The sequence below is a fragment of the Saccopteryx bilineata genome, chromosome 3, assembly GCF_036850765.1.
Source record: "Saccopteryx bilineata isolate mSacBil1 chromosome 3, mSacBil1_pri_phased_curated, whole genome shotgun sequence".
Lineage (NCBI taxonomy): Eukaryota > Metazoa > Chordata > Mammalia > Chiroptera > Emballonuridae > Saccopteryx > Saccopteryx bilineata.
The window spans coordinates 278,740,137-278,757,557 of record NC_089492.1 but is presented as its reverse complement, the minus strand read 5'-3'; the positions used below and the strand labels follow the sequence as shown (position 1 = coordinate 278,757,557).

Below are 17,421 nucleotides of genomic sequence, written 5' to 3'. Positions count from 1 at the left end.
GCAGTTAACAGCATCCAAGGAAGCTAACCTTAGATGCTCCCCCAAAATGCTATGTAAACACAGAAATCTTTGGATGTTGGGACTTCCAAAAGACTTAGGACATTTCCACAGCTCCAATGAACTGTCTCTGTGGACAGTATGAACTATTTATATAACTTGGGCTTCAGAAGCAATTGGGTAACTGATCTACCTTCAAGAAGCCTCTTTGCCTGACCAGGCGGTGCTGCAGTGGATACAGTATTGGACTGGGATGCGGAGGAACCAGGTTCGAGACCCCTCAAGGTCGCCAGCTTGAGCGTGGGCTCATCTGGCATGAACAAAAAGCTCACCAGCTTGGACCCAAGGTCGCTGGCTCGAGCAAGGGGTTACTTGGTCTGCTGAAGGCCCATGGTCAAGGCACATATACGATAGCAATCAATGAACAATTAAGATGTTAAAACAAAAAACTGATGATTGATGCTTTTCATCTCTGTCCGTTCCTGTCTGTCTGTCCCTATCTATCCCTCTCTCTGACTCTCTCTCTGTCCCTGTAAAAAAAAGAAAAAGAAAAAAGAAAAGAAGCCTCTGTGGATAATGACATGGAACTATATAGATTTGTTTCCATCTTAGAAAAAATTGCTAGGCCTCTCCATTTAGAAGGAACCCGGGTCTTTGAAGAGGTCCTGGTCTAAGGCTTGGTTAGGTCTAATTTAGTATTAAAAGCGAGGCCTGGAACCACTGCATTATCTCTAGCTGCAGAAGGAAGTAGAAGCGAGAAAGATGATGTAGTTACTGAAACACAGAAGTGCTTGTCTCACTTCCGATCTGAAGGCTGTGATTGTGGCAGTACTGATAGCAGCAGCAGCAGTGGCAGCCCCACTGCCAGTGAAAGTGTGGACATCATGACTGGATGACACACTTTCCTCAAGAGAACCAACAAAGGGAAACACAGAATGCTGAAGATGGCCTAGCCACCAAGCTAGCACCTCGCAAATTCAGCTGAAGCTGATGAAGCTGGACCACACTTCTGATGGGTTTTCAGATATGAATCAATGTTTGAGTCCAGTTTGAGAAGAGACATAATGTAGTAAATAACGATCTAGCACTCTCAATATCAAAATTTTCTGGGGAATATATCATAATAGTTGGGTAAAAAACAAGTTATTTATAAACTAATATAATAATTAGTGCAAATGTAGTTTCCAGGGACTTGAAATTACAGTTTCAAGTTGGGTCGGGGCAGACCTGAATCTGATTGTGTGGGTGTGGATACCCTCCTCACTCTTACTGTTTATACTGGCTGGTTGTTGGGGCGAACAACATATTTCTCTTTTAAAATTGGGAAACCATCCTGGCCTTAAAGGCCAACAACCACAGCAACTTTTGCCAAAGATTTTTATTAAGTTATCTGGGTCAGATGGCCTTAATCTAGTGAGTCACTGAATTCAACAAAATCTAGCTTATTGCTGAAAGACAACTTCTTAATGATCCTAGGGGCTAGTATACATTTTCCAGAACCTTGAGGACAATGCCATCTTTGCTCACAAAATCAAATGAGTAATTATTCCTAGATACATTCAACCTTGGCATTTAATGGCAACACTATTCTAAGAGGTTGACTGTATTTGAAAGCTCCACAGCGGCATTTTATCACATGCGTATTTAATGCCTAAGAATACAACATGAGCTTGGCAAATAAGGTTTACAATAAGAAAAATAACTTAAATAGTGTAGAACTCTTACTGCCACTCCACTAATGAGCATGTACCCCCTGTGAGTATGAGATGGGAGACATGGATTTGATGCTCAGCCCTCGGGGTCTGAGCTTTTGTTCCCTGAGAGAGTGAGCAACTATCAGTGACAGCTGTGATTGTGTGTTTACATTGCACAACATGGCTCCTGAAACAAAATTTTTTACCATATGTAATTTTCACCTTAAACTTTTGATTTTAGAGTCTAAGCCTGGGGAAGATTCTGTGGCTGGACCACAAGGAACCCAATTTGTGCACCTGGGAGGATGGTGTATCACAAAGATATCAGAATGGGAGCAAGTGAGAATACAACACCAGTGACAGCCAGACTTCATCAATCTAGCCATCAACAGGAATCATAATGAAACCAACCTGGAATAGACTAAAATCATTAACCACTCGGTAATTCTATATCCTTCTATGGGGCTTATCTGGACAGAGAAGCATTAACGTGTCAAAATAACCATGGTTTAGAGACAAGTTTAAGGCTTTCAGGGTTAGGACAATTATTCAAACTTCTTTTTCACAAAGAAAGTTTTTCCTCAAAGAATATCTTAGGGTTTACATGTAGATAGGCTGGTGAGGCATCAGTTTCCCATGGTTAAGGGGTCTCTGCTACCTTACTTACAGCATAATAAAAAACCAGAAGACAACCTTTATGCCCTAGCACAGTCTACAAATGCCATCATACCAACCAATATTATCAACATTCACATCAACAGATTATAATGGACTCAATTTAAATCTATGAAAAAAACTAAAAACCTTAAAATAGATTATGTACTTTAAAAATTAACTACTACTCAAGAGCCTAGTAAATGACTAACACTCTTGAGGAGGATACTGACCCTTTGAAAAAGTCCTGCTTGCTGAGTTTCTCTGAATGGACCAGCTGATACAGTAACTGGCCCACGTGCTCCCTGGTGATCTGGCTCCTTTCCAGGGTGGACTCCACTCCCACTCTCACAAACACGTGTGGCGGGCCCTGGGCGTTCAGCTCCTCCACACACTGCACGGCTTCCTGTTCAAACAGCAAACAGAAGCTTACCCCCAAATGTAGAGAGCATTACCAGAGTGTTAAAATAAGTTGAAGATATTTCACTTATGACAAACTCAGTAGAAAGTTCCAAAAACAAGACAGTTTTCATATATAATTTTTTTTTTTTTTCCATTTTTCTGAAGCTGGAAACAGGGAGAGACAGTCAGACAGACTCCTGCATGCACCCGACCGGGATCCACCCGGCACGCCCACCAGGGGCGACGCTCTGCCCACCAGGGGGCGATGCTCTGCCCATCCTGGGCGTCGCCATATTGCGACCAGAGCCACTCTAGCGCCTGAGGCAGAGGCCACAGAGCCATCCCCAGCGCCCGGGCCATCTTTGCTCCAATGGAGCCTTGGCTGCGGGAGGGGAAGAGAGAGACAGAGAGGAAAGCGCGGCGGAGGGGTGGAGAAGCAAATGGGCGCTTCTCCTGTGTGCCCTGGCCGGGAATCGAACCCGGGTCCTCCGCACGCTAGGCCGACGCTCTACCGCTGAGCCAACCGGCCAGGGCTCATATATAATTTTTAAAATATTAACATAGCTGAGAAAAATGGAGGATGAAATGGTCAATTTTAGTCATGTTTAAAACAAAAGAAATGTATCTTATAAAGCGAATGTGTTTAGGTTAACAATTTTATTAAAGATCACTCAAAGGACCAGAGTCAAAATGTATTTTTCTACACAATGTTTGCCTATTTTATGATCATTGAAAAAACTGAAAATGGTATATATATTATGAAATAAAAATTCAAAGTCACGACTCAAAGACCTTACTTAAAATGGCAACTGAGGTAAATCGTTTGGGTATGTTAATACTATTTGCAAAATCTTCAATGAGAAAGATCTTTCATAGGAAAGTTAATACGGTTAGCTTAAGGACTAAAAACCTCTATGCAGTTCCTGGGGTGTGGGGCTTGCTAAAGGGCTCTTACCGTGGGGTGGTCTGCCTAGGTCCATGTCTTTGGTGTGGAGGGTAAAAGCCTGGCAGCCAGGGTCGCTGAATCACCAATATAGCAGCGTGCCACCCTGCCCTCACCTTCCTTAACTTTGACCACAAAATCCTGTGGTTTCACCTCTAACAAACGTAGTTTTTCTAAGGGGAAGATGCCAAGGGGTCAGCCTCCTGAAGCAGGAAGCAAGGCCCAGGCGGGCATGTCACTGCTGCCTTCCTGCCCCTCTGCAGCTTCACTGACTCCCTCCCCAACGTCACCTTCTCATCTGGAAAAACTCCAAACTACACAGAAATGAAAGAGTAGCACAATGTCTACCTATATATATCTTCACTCAAGATTCATCTATTGTTAGTTTGCTTTCTAAGAAATTTAACCTTCACACAATGATGTCAATATGATTATTATCTGACATATATAGTACATAACCAAATTTCTATAACTGTTCCCAAATGTCCAATATAGCTTCTTGTTCTAGGATCCAATTAAGAACCCAACATCACATGTCATGTCTCTTTTAATTGAGATCAGTTCTTTCTCTTTTTTGTCCTTTTATGATATTGGCATTTTTGAAACATTTAGGCCAGATGTCAAGTAAAACGGTTTCTTTTTTTTTCTTTTCTTTTTTTTTCCTTCTTTTTCTGAAGCTGGAATCAGGGAGAGACAGTCAGACAGACTCCCGCATGCGCCCGACCGGGATCCACCCGGCACGCCCACCAGGGGCAATGCTCTGCCCACCAGGGGGCGATGCTCTGCCCCTCTGGGGTGTCGCTCTGCCGCAACCAGAGCCACTCTAGCGCCTGGGGAAGAGGCCAAGGAGCCATCCCCAGCGCCCAGGCCATCCTTGCTCCAATGGAGCCTCGGCTGCGGGAGGGGAAGAGAGAGACAGAGAGGAAGGGGGGGGGGGATGGAGAAGCAAATGGGTGCTTCTCCTATGTGCCCTGGCCGGGAATCGAACCCGGGTCCCCCGCACGCCAGGCCGATGCTCTACCACTGAGTCAACCGGCCAGGGCCAAGTAAAACTGTTTCTTACATAAACTTTGAACCAATCAATCCTTCTGTTTCCAGCTCCATTTGCACCTCATGCACCATTAATACTCTGCTAAATAAGTAACCATTCCACCTTCTCATTTCTCACTTTCAGAACGCTGCTGCAGTCTATTCCCTATGCTCCCTACCCAGGGCGCTTTGCCTCATCAGAAGAGCAGCAGCAGCATCATTGTAGTGCCTTGTCAGGAGGCAGTGGAAAGGAGAGCAAGAATTCCATCTTCAGTATTCAACCTGAAGCGGTTAAGCGTCTTCTAATAGGAACTGATTCACCGACCCTGCATCATAACACGTCTAATGTCACCACAGCTCTAACCTTGCCCTCCCCCAGTTTCTCATGGTTTGGTGTTTCTGCATGGTGAGACTCTTCTTGTTTTTGAGCTCTCTGCTGAAATGACACCTCCTATGCTCTGTGACTGCCCAACCATGGGCTCTCACATCACCTGACTTTACTTCTCTGCACTGAAACATTAATTTTTGAAATTGCTACTTATCTTTAGGGTAGCTTTGTCTGTATTTCCCAATAAAAGGCCTATAAAAAGAGACTAGGTTGCTCACTACATATACTGCAGTATATCTAGGCAGTGTTCTCTAAAATGTGGCCGGTACATTTTAGGAACTCAGCGAAGATATATCACAGAGGCAGAGGCTGTGGAGTTGGACAAATATAGGTTTGAACTCTGGCTCTGTCGCCACTGTGCAGGCTTAGGAGTGTAACTGAATCTCTCAGCCTTGACTTCCTATTATAGGGTTACTGTGAGAATTGAATAGAAAATGTAGATAAAATCACTAGACACAATGCAAGCACACAGGTTCAATAAATATTAATTTGTATTTCTGTTAATAATGGCATTTGTTAAGATATTAGAAAAAAATTCTTCCTTAGGATGAGCTCTGTGAGCCTTCAGTGTGACAGACTAATACCCTAAAGGTAGTAAGTAGTTTCTGCTCTACAGCTAGCAGCCTGGCTTTGAATACTGAGTCTGCCATTAGCTGCAATATAAACTAGAACAAGTTACTTTAACTCTCTGCATCACAATTTCCTTATCTATAAAAATGCCTATTATAATAATGTCAACAGAAAGTATTATGAGAATTCAATAAACTAGTACATATAAAACATGTAGAACAGCACCTCGCACAGAATAAGACCTCACTATGTCTGACACTACTGCCTGGTTCTCACTGCCACTGCAGCAGAGCAGCCTTATACATTATACAATAAAATTCCTGAGTCACAGCTGTCTGTCCCGTCCATACTGCAGGCCTGAAATAGGTAGGGTTAGTTATGCTTCAAAGGGTCCTCCTGCTGCACTTAAGTGTTACTAAGTGTTTTTCTTCCTAAATCTCTAGCTCATCACGGGGTCATATCTTTCCTTTTTCAAAGTATGTGTTGTTCATTCACTCTGTACATCCTTTAAATCAGTGGTAGTCAACCTGGTCCCTACAGCCCATTAGTGGGCGTGCCAGCTTTCAAGGTGGGCGGTAGCGGAGCAACCAGAGTATAGATATAAATACAAAGATAGATTTAACTATAGTAAGTTGTTTTATAAAGATTTATTCTGCCAAACTTAGCGAAAATCCTACATAAAGTACTTGGTAAATAATTATTATTATATGCTTTAACTTGCTGTAACTCTGCTTTATAAATTTTATAAAGTAAAGTTACTTCCCTAATTTATAAATCACCATTACTATGGAACCAGTGGGCGGTGAGAAAATTTTACTACTAACAGAGATACAAAAGTGGGTGGTAGGTATAAAATGGTTGACTACCCCTGCTTTAAATGATTTCTAAAGCCAATCTCCTTGTCTCTGCTCTTTATCTTTCTCAGCCTTTCTTCTTTCTTCTAAGCCTCTCACATTTCTCTACTCCATGCAAGTAAAAAGCCGTGCTACCAGTTTACAAGAATACTTCTCACTTTCTAAGAATCTAACAAATCACTCTATATGAAGTATGTTCTTTGGTTCTTTTCCATTAATGTTCATTTATTTTTGCTGTACTTTCAAGAGCTTCTGCAAAGTACTCTTCTCCAACTTGCTTACCATTAAAACTTCTTCCGACTTCTCTGAATTTTGGACAATTTCAGAGCCTGAGGTTTTTAGAAGGCTGAGCGATAGCTAACCAAACTGATTTTTTGGTTTGGAAAGCGGGTAATAACTAGGTTGCCAAGAGAACAAGCTTGAAAGAACTTTTAATCATATATGCCAAAGCAAAAGTACTTAATATACCTGACAAATATTTTTAGCAAGCATTTGCTTATTCCTAATCCCTAAATTAGGTTCTATTATATATAAGATCTCTCCTAATACCCTACATAGGTCTGCTAGCATTTATTATAACTACAATTTAAATATGTAACCGTGGAGTTACTTTTTTGCAGTGTTTCTGCTAGACTATAGGGCTCATGAAGTCAGGCAGTATACTTATCTTATTCACTATCATCTTAAAATGAAAGTAAAAGAGAAGGTCAGGGTTAAAGAAGGGCAAATGCAAAGCTATGTTTTGAAATGCTTCACTTAGGCTTCTGACCTGGCACATTCCTTACTCCTCTGAGCCTGTTTTCACTTACGAAAGAAAGAAAAAAGTAATGTCAAGTCATACTGTAAAGCTAATATAAGAATGATGACAAACTGACTATAAAGATGAGAGGTAATTATACATAGGAAGCTGAGAATGCCTCATAATGACAGTATGTTGTTTTTGTTCATGAGTATCAAAGTCAATCCGGTTACCCCAGAGTAGGGATGGACTGGTACCTATTGTCTCTTCCTGTCACTTGATCTTGTGAACTATAGTATCAGTTTAAAACGGACTACTGGCAGAAATGTATCAGAATTGTGCAAAATGAACTGTGTAGGACCTGGATCACACATTCTAAGTCTTATCAGTTCATAGTGACAAATTAGTTAATTTGACCAGAAACAAGTTACTATGTCTGTCACAGGGCTTTCTGTTGTTGCTTTCTTTAAAAAAATATATTTTCTTTTACCTTAAAATCATTAATGTGTAGAAATTCATCAATGATAGATCTGGATTTCCTCTCCATTTCCTCTTCTGACAGTGAATGCTTGTCAGTAGTTGATGATGTTGGAATTTCTGCCTTCACTACTAGTAAGGTTTAAAAAGTGAGAAAGTAAAAACGATAAAAATTATCATTAAAATGGTGGGATCATGGTTGATGATGTTTATATGTTATTACATCATTTTTCAGTAAAAGCATTAACAATAGATGCAAATTTGAAAAAGCAAGACACCAAAAAGCAAAATATAGAAATGCTTATTTTAGAATAGACATACACTGTATAACTTCATGATCCATAATAATTAAAAGGATATAGGGATACAATAAACTTGTATAATTAAAGCTTTTTTTCTTCCTATGTTTTGATCCCAACCCATTGTTTCAATGGTGGAAAGCACAGAAGGCCTGCACAGTCATGCACAGAGCTCCGGCCACACTGGCCTTTGGCAAATGCTCGACTGTCACATGGTTCCACCTATTATTACTTTGCTCATGGTACTCCTTCCGTCTGATTTGAGCTTTCTCTCTATTCCACACTGTCCCTCCCTACAAACCTGTTTTAACTTCTGTTGGTCCTTCAGACTTTGGGAAGTCTTCCCTAATATCCTCCATGCCAATTCTAAATAGTTCCCCTTTGTTAAGTAGTCCCTAAGAACTGTTCCATTCTTCTCTAGCTTGTACTTATATACAATACTCTGTGGCATTATTTGATAAAGGTCTTCCTGACCCAGCAGACTAAAGGCTGAGAGGAGGAACGAGTGCCCAGAAGTCAGTAGTTGCTTCACTGTGCATGTGGTGAATGGACAGATAACTGAGACAATAAACATTCACAGGGCAGCTGTGCTACATTATTCACTACATAAACATGTCATTTTCATGCCCAATTTATTTTGTTACCAAAATACCTCACACAGATAAGAAAGCTCTATGGCCTTAAAGCTGACACAATTTAAATAGTAAAACAAATTTGAATGATATAAAAATGTTATAAACAAGCACTATTACTTCAAGATTAAGTGTTAAAAGATGCTGTGGACTAAACTAAGAGGACTCTTTAACCAAGGAACACCGAAGGAGCCACACAGAGACTGGTAGGAAAAGCGGAAATGCGGCAAGGGCTGCCCAGCTCCCCGGAGCAAACAGCAGCCTGGAGAGACTCGTGTGGCGGGAAGTGAGTTTAGTGGAGAGGGGAGGGCTCTGGGCCCCAGGAACAAAGCCCGAGCCTGCAGCCCCAGAGCCTAGAAGAAGCATATGAACAGTATTAGCTGCAAAACAAGTCAGGATACTGTTTGTGAGAAAGAGATTTCTCAGACTCAGGATTCTTCTTAAAGACACAGCACAAAAAACCTCTTTCATAACCACTCAACTGGGGCTCAGGAGGACGGGGAGAGAGGAGAGGACCAGAGTAGCAGGAAGAGAGTGTAATCTAGGAGGCACAGGCAGAAACACTTTGACGGACAGCCACCCTAACCACTGGGCAGAGCTACTCCCCAAATCTGAAGTGAATATTTCCCCTGGAACCAGCAATACCAGCAAAGGGAAGCAGGACATCAGCCAAACAAGCTCTTCCATGGCACTCAGAGCAGAGTCACTTAGAAGGTGGGAGCCTTATGGAATATAGTATTCAGTACTAGGGTCTGAGGTGCAGTGCCCACAGCCACACTGCTGAAGGCTAGCCAGAGAGCAGGTGGCAACGGGAATGCTGGTGGGGACAAAAGCCGGGTGGCCACGACTGAGGCCGGGTGTAAACTCAGTCTTGCCCAGCGGGGTCAGAAGTGGCACACGAAAGCGATCCGGCTGGCTGCAAACCTGCTTGCAATCCCGCCCACAATTCTGCCGGCAGCTCCGCCCATGGGGGTGGGGTGAAAGCCCGGGAATAGGCAGAGGCCCATGGCTGAGCAAAGGTGCTCACCCCTGCCCCCGGTGCCAAGGTTTGCGGCCCGGGGCAGTATGCAGCCCCACCGACGGTGGTGGAGCGAAGGCTGAGGCTTGTCGACCCAGGCACGTGAACACAGCCACTCTGGTGAAGGAGAGGCGGAAATTGCAGGGACAGCTGCAGCCAGCTGGAGCCTGCAACACCCATACCTGATAACCTGAGGCAGCAGCACAGGGGGTGGTGGGCCTGTGGACAGACCACACATAGGGAACACAGAGGCCACACCCTCTTATACACAGACAAAATGGGAAGGCAGAGAAATGCAACACAAATGAATCAAGAGAAATCCCCAGAAAAGTACTTGAATGAGTCAGATATAACCAAACTACCAGATGCAGAGTTTAAAATAATGATTGTTAGGCCTGACCAGGCAGTGGCGCAGTGGATAGAGCGTCTGACTGGGATGCAGAGGACCCAGGTTCGAGACCCCAAGGTCGCCAGCTTCAGCACGAGCTCATCTGGTTTGAGCAAAAGCCTACCAGCTTGAACCAAAGGTCACTGGGTCCAACAAGGGGTTACTCAGTCTGCTGAAGGCTCATGGTCAAGGCACATATGAGAAAGCAATCAATGAACAACTAAGGTGTTGCAACGCACAATGGAAAACTAATGATTGATGCTTCTCATCTCTCTCCGTTCCTGTCTGTCTGTTCCTGTCTATCCCTCTCTCTGACTCCCTCGCTCTGACTCCCTCTCTCTCTGTAAAATAAATAAATAAATAAGAATTAAAAAAAATGATTGTTAGGATGCTCAAAAATCTTAGAACAACAATAGATGATCATAACAAACAACTAAATAAAGAGATAGCAAGTATAAAAATGGACATTGAAATAATAAAAAAAGAATTAGTCAGAAATGACAAATACAGTATCAGAAATGAAGACCACAATGGAAGGAATTAAAAGCAGGATGGATGAAGCTGAGGGTGGAATCAGCGAGTTACAGGACAAGATAAACAAAGGCATGGAGGCAGAGCAGCAAAAAGAAAAGAGACTCAAAAAGTCTGAGGAAACTCTAAGAGTGCTCTGTGACAACATGAAAAGAAATAATATCCGCATCATAGGGGTTCCAGAAGAAGAAGAGAAAGAATAAGGGATAGAGACTTTGTTTAATCAAATCATAGCTGAAAACTTCCCTAAATTGAATCAAGAAAAAGTTACACAAGTTCAAGAATCACAGAGAATTCCATTAAAGAGAAACCCAAAGAAATCTACACCAAGCACATCAAATTAAAATACTAAACCTAAGTGATAAAGAGAACATATTAAAAGCTGCTAGAGAAAAAAAGGCTATCACCTATGAAGGAATCCCCATAAGGATGACATCCGCCTTCTCAACAGAAACACTTGAGGCCAGAAGGGAATGGCAAGAAATATTCAAAGTAATGCAGAACAAGAGCCTACAACCAAGACTACTTTATCCAGCAAGGCTATCATTTAAAATTGAAGGAGAAATAAAAAGCTTCCCAGACAAAAAAAAAAAAAACTCAAGGAATTCATTACAACCAAACCAACGCTACGAGACATGTTAAGGGTCCTGTTGTAAACAGACCAAAGGCAGAAAAGAATATAGTAAAAGAGGAATACAGCTTTAAGAATAAAATGGCAATAAACAACTACATATCAATAATAACCTTAAATGTAAATGGATTAAATGATTCAATAAAAGACATATGGCAGCTGCGTGGATAAGAAAACAGGACCTATATATATGCTGTCTACAAGAGACACACCGTAAAACAAAAGATGCACATAGACTGAAGGTAAAAAGATGGAAAAAAATATTTCATGCAAATGGAAATGAAAAAAAAGCTGGGGTAGCAATACTTATATCAGACAAAATGGACTTTAAAACAAAGGCTATAGTAAGAGATAAAGAAGGTCACTAAGTAATAAAAAAGGGAGCAATCCAATAGGAAGATGTAACCATTATAAATATCTACGCACCTAACATAGGAGCACCTAAACATGTAAAGCAGACTTTGATTGATATAAAGGGCGAGATCAACAGCAATGCTATAATAGTAGGGGATTGCTATACCCCACTAACATCACTAGATAGATCCTTAAGAGAGAAAATTAAAGAAAAGCAGACTTAAAGGACACACTAGATCAACTCGATTTAACAGATATCTTCAGAATCTCTCACCCTAAAGCAGCAGAATAGCCTGACCTGTGGTGGCACAGTGGATAAAGTGTCAACCTGGAAACACTGAGGTTGCCAGTTCAAAACCCTGGCTTGCCTGGTCAAGGCACATATGAGAGTTGATATTTCCTGCTCCTCCCCCTTCTCTCTCTCTCTCTCTCTCTCTCTCTCTCTCTCCCCCTCCACTCTAAAAAAAAAAAAGTAAGGTTATTGAAAAAATAAATAAATAAAAATAAAGCAGCAGAATATACATTGTTTTCAAGTGCTCATGGTGCATTCTCTAGGATAGACTACACATTAGGGCACAAAAGCAATCTCAACAAATTTAAGAAGACTGAAATCATATCAAGCATTTCTCTGATCACAATGGCATGAAACTAGAAATCAACCACAACAGAAAAACTGAAAAATACTCAAACATTTGGAAACTAAATAGCATGTTATTAAATAACGAATGGGTTAATAATGAGATCAAAGAAGAAATTAAAAAAAAATCCTAGAAATGAATGATAATGAACATACAACAACTCAAAATTTATGGGACACAGCAAAAGCAGTACTGAGAGAGAAGTTCATAGCATTACAGGCATACCTTAAGAAGTTAGAAAAAGCTCAAATAAACAACTTAACCCTGCATCTAAAAGAACTAGAAAAAGAACAGCAAGTAAAGCCTGGAAGTTCATAGCATTACAGGCATACCTTAAGAAGCTAGAAAAAACTCAAATAAACAACTTAACCCTGCATCTAAAGGAACTAGAAAAAGAACAGCAAGTAAAGCCCAAAGGTAGTAGAAGGAAGGAAATAATAAAGATCAGAGTGGAAATAAATAACATAGAAGCTAAAGAAACAATACAGATGATCAATGAAACCAGGAGCAGGATCTTTGAAAAGGTAAACAATATCGATGAACCTTTAACCAGACTCACCAAGAAAAAAAAAAAAGAGAGGACTCAAATAAGTAAAATTAGAAATGACAGTGGAGAAATAACAACTGACACAACAAAAATACAAAGGATTGTAAGAAAATACTATGAAGAACTGTATGCCAAAAAATTAGACAACCTACATGAAATGGACAAATTCCTTGAAACATATAATATTTTAAAAATCAATCTGGAAGAATCAGATGTCTGGGCCTGATGGCTTCACAGTGAATTCTACCAAATATTCAAAGAAGAACTAACTCCCTTCCTTCTCAAGCTATTTCAAAAAATTCAAGAGGAAGGAAGACTTCCAAGCTCCTTTTATGAGGCGAGTATAATTCTGATTCCAAAACCAGGCAAAGACAACACAAAGAAAGAAAATTATAGGCCAATATCCCTGATAAATTTAGATGCTAAAATACTCAACAAAATATTAGCAAAGCGGATCCACCAATGTATAAAAAAAATCATACACCACGATCAAGTGGGATTTATTCTGGAGAGGCAAGGCTGGTACAATATTTGCAAATCAATCAATGTGATTCATCACATAAACAAAAGGAAAGAAAAAAACCACATGATAATTTCAATAGATGCAGAAAAAGCATTTGATAAAATCCAGCATCCATTCATGATCAAAACTCTCAGCAAAGTGGGAATATAGAAAACATACCGCAACATAATAAAGGCCATCTATGACAAACCCAAAGCCAACATCATACTCAATGGGCAAAAATTAAAAGCAAACCTCTTAAGATCAGGAACAAAGCAGGGGTGCCCCCTTTCAGCACTCTTATTCAACATAGTTCTGGAAGTCCTAGCCACAGCAATCAGACAAGAAGAAGAAATAAAAGGCATCCAAATTGGATAAGAAGTAAAACTATCATTATTTGCAGATGATATGATTCTGTATATAGAAAACCCTAAAGTCTCAGTCAAACAACTACTTAACCTGATAAATGAGTTCAGCAAGGTGACAGGATATAAAATTAATACTCAGAAATCAGAGACATTTTTATATACCAACAATGAACTGTCAAAAAGAGAAATTAAAGAAACAATTCCCTCCACTATTGCAACAACAAAAAATAAAGTACCTAGGAGTAAATTTAACCAAGGAGATTAAAGACTTGTACTCAGAAAATTAAATAACATTGATAAAAGAAATCAAGGAAGATACAAACAAGTGGAAGCATATACCGTGCTCATGGTTAGGAAAAATAAACATAATTAAAATGTCTATATTACTCAAAGCAATTTATATATTCAAAGGAATACCAATTAAAATACCAATGATATACTTCAAAAATATAGAACACATATTCCAAAAATCTATATGGAAACAAAAAAGAACACAAATACCCTCAGCAATATTGAAAAGGAAAAATAAAGTGGGAGGTATCACACTTCCTAATATCAAGTTATACTACAAGGTCACTGTACTCAAAACAGCCAGATACTGGCATAAGAACAGGCATATAGATAAATGGAACAGAACTGAGAACCCAGAAATAAATCCACACCTTTATGGACATTGATATTTGACAAAGGAGGTAAGAGCATACAATGGAGTAAAGACAGCTTCTTCAACAAATGGTGTTGGGAAAATTGGACATCTACCTGCAAAAAAATAAAACTAGACCACCAACTTACACCATTCACAAAAATAAACTCAAAATGGATAAAAGACTTAAATGTAAGCCATGAAACCATAAGCATCTTAGAAGAAAACATAGGCAGTAAGCTCTCCAACATCTCTCGCAGCAATATATTTGCTGATTTATCTCCATAGGCAAGTGAAATAAAAGACAGGATAAAGAAATGGGACTATATCAAACTAAAAAGCTTTTGCACAGCTAAAGACAATAAGAACAGAATAAAAAGACAAACTACACAATGGGAAAACATATTTGACAATATATCTGACAAGGGGTTAATAACCACATTTATAAAGAACTTATAAAACTCAACACCAGGAAGATGAACAATCCAATCAAAAAATGGGCTAAGGAAATGAATAGACACTTCTCCAAAGAGGACATACAGATGGCCAATAGGCATATGAAAATGCTCAACATCACTAATCATTAGAGAAATGCAAATTAAAACCACAATGAGATGTCACCTCACATCAGACAGAATGGCGCTCATCAACAAAACAACACAGAATAAGTGCTGGCCAGGATGTGCAGAAAGGGGAACCCTCCTGTACTGCTGTTGGGAATGCAGACTGGTGCAGCCACTGTGGAGAACAGTATGGAGATTCCTCAAGAAATGAAAAATTGAACTGCCTTTTGACCCAACTATACCACTTTTAGGAATATACCCCAAGAACACCATAGCACTGCTTGAAAAGAAGAAATGCACCCCATGTTTATGGCAGCATTGTTCACAATAGCGAAGATCTGGAAATAGCCCAGGTGTCCGTCAGTGGACGAATGGATTAAAAAGCCTTAGTACGTATATACAATGGAATACTACTCAGGCATAAGAAATGATGACATCGGATTATTTACAACATGGATGGACCTTGATAACAATATACTGAGCGAAATAAGGAAATCAGAAAAAGTTAAGGACTGTATGATTACATACAAAGGTGGGACATAAAAATGAAACTCAGAGACATGGACAAGACTGTGGGGGTTACGGGGTGGGGGGGGAGAGGGAGGGGGCTGGGGGAGGGGAGGGGCACAAAGAAAACCAGTTAGAATGTGATAGAAGACAATTGGACTTTGGGTGATGGGAATGCAGCATAATCAAATGTCAAAATAATCTAGAGATGTTTTCTCTGAACATATGTACTCTGATTTATCAATGTCACCCCATTAAAATTAATTTAAAAATTAAAATTATCATGGAAAAAAAAGTCGTGGTACATATATACAATGGAATACTATGGGGCCATGAAAAAGAAGGAAATCTTACCTTTTCTGACAACATGGATGGACATGGAAACTATTATGGTAAGTGAAATAAGCCATGCAGAAAAAGAAAAATACCTATAACTTCACTCATTTGAGGAATCCAATGAACAATGTGAACTGAGGAACGGAATTGAGACAAAGGAGAAATCAAAGGGACCAGAGGAAAAGAGGACAGAGGGAAAATGGATGATAGGATGGGATAAACCTGAAGGGAAGGGGGAGGGCGCTATGGGGAAGGGAGCAAGGGAGATGTTGAGGGGCATATGGGGGAGGGGGGATGCATTCGGGGCAACACTAGAATCTATGTAAACACAATAAATTAAAATCAATTAAAAAATAAGTAAAGGGAACAAAAGAACAGAAAGCTAAAAAAGGAGTTAAAAGATGCTAAAAATTAAATTTAAACTATTTTATAAAAGATTTTATGTATTGATTTTAGAGGGGGGGGTAAAGAGATAGAGAAAGAGAGAGTCCTGGCTGGTTGGCTCAGCAGTAGAGCATCGACCTGGGGTGTGAAAGTCCCGGGTTCAATTCTCAGTCAGGGCACACAGGATAAGCGACCACCTGCTTCTCCAACCCTCGCCTCCCAACTCTCTTTCCTCTCTTTGGGTAGCCATGGCTTCAGTGGTTTGAGCAATTTGGCCCCGGATGCTGAGGATGGCTCCATGACCTCATCTCAGGTGATGAAATAGCTTGGTTGCCGAGCAATCAAGCAGAGGATAGACCATCCCCGGGTGGGGACTTGCCAAGTAGGTAGATCTTGGTCAGGGCACATGCGGGATTCTGTCTCTATGCCTTCTGCCTCTCACTTAAAAAGAGAGAGAGAGAGAGAGACAGAAAGAGAGAGAAAGAGGGGTAGAGGCAGGAGTAGTGGGAAGTAACAACTTGTACTTCCTCCTGTGTGTGCATTGGCTGGGCAAGCCGTGGGTGCCAAACTGGCAAGGCCTGCACTCCAGGTCAATGCTCTGTCCACTGTGCCACCATAGGCCAGGCTCACATTTAATCTTTTTTTTTTTTTTTTGTATTTTTCTGAAGTGAGAAGCAGGGAGGCAGACAGACAGACTCCTGCATGCGCCCAACCAGGATCTACTCAGCAAGCCCACCAGAGGGTGGTGCTATGTTCATCTGGGGTGTTGCTCCATTGCAACGGGAGCCACTCTAGCGCCTGAGGCGGATGCCATGGAGCCATTCTCAGCACCCGGGCCAACTTTGCTCCAATGGAGCCTTGGCTGTGGGAGAGGAAGAGAGACAGAGAGAAGGAGAAAAGAGAAGGGAAAAGGTAGAGAGGCAGATGGGCGCCTTTCTTGTGTGTACTGGCCGGGAATTGAACCTGGGACTTTCACACTCTGGGCTGATGTTCCACCACTGAACCAACCAGCCAGGGGATCACATTTAATCTTAATAATAAACCAATGGTTATCCCCATGTAACCAATAAGGAAGAGTGAACACAGATAGGTTAAACAGAAGAGGCAATTTTTAACATTATCTGAGTTGTTCCTCTAAAATATACATGCTAAAAATGTATAAAAACCAGAGGTCACCAAGGAAGATGAAGGTAACAAAAAATAATCTGATGCTCTCCCTGGTTTGCCTTGCAATGGCTCAATGTTAGAATTCCCACACATTTGAGAGGTTCTATAAAGCACAAGCACTCAATGTACATGGAGTGTTATTTAGGGAAAGTGTAAGAAATTCAGA

General features: G+C 40.7%; 1 protein-coding gene across 21 annotated transcripts in view; it reads right to left on the bottom strand.

Annotated features, from left to right (window-relative positions):
- EIF4G3 (eukaryotic translation initiation factor 4 gamma 3) overlaps positions 1–17,421 on the bottom strand; it is a 345,052-nt gene that overhangs the window by 25,532 nt on the left and 302,099 nt on the right. For 14 of the 21 annotated variants that reach the window (XM_066270204.1, XM_066270205.1, XM_066270206.1 and 11 more), the window contains 2 exons: positions 7,761–7,879; positions 2,579–2,751 (listed from right to left, as the gene is read on the bottom strand). In XM_066270204.1, the coding sequence (XP_066126301.1) occupies positions 2,579–2,751; positions 7,761–7,879 (292 nt within the window). The remainder of the gene's footprint in view (positions 1–2,578; positions 2,752–7,760; positions 7,880–17,421) is intronic. The other 7 variants (XM_066270207.1, XM_066270208.1, XM_066270209.1 and 4 more) reach the window with 1 other exon arrangement.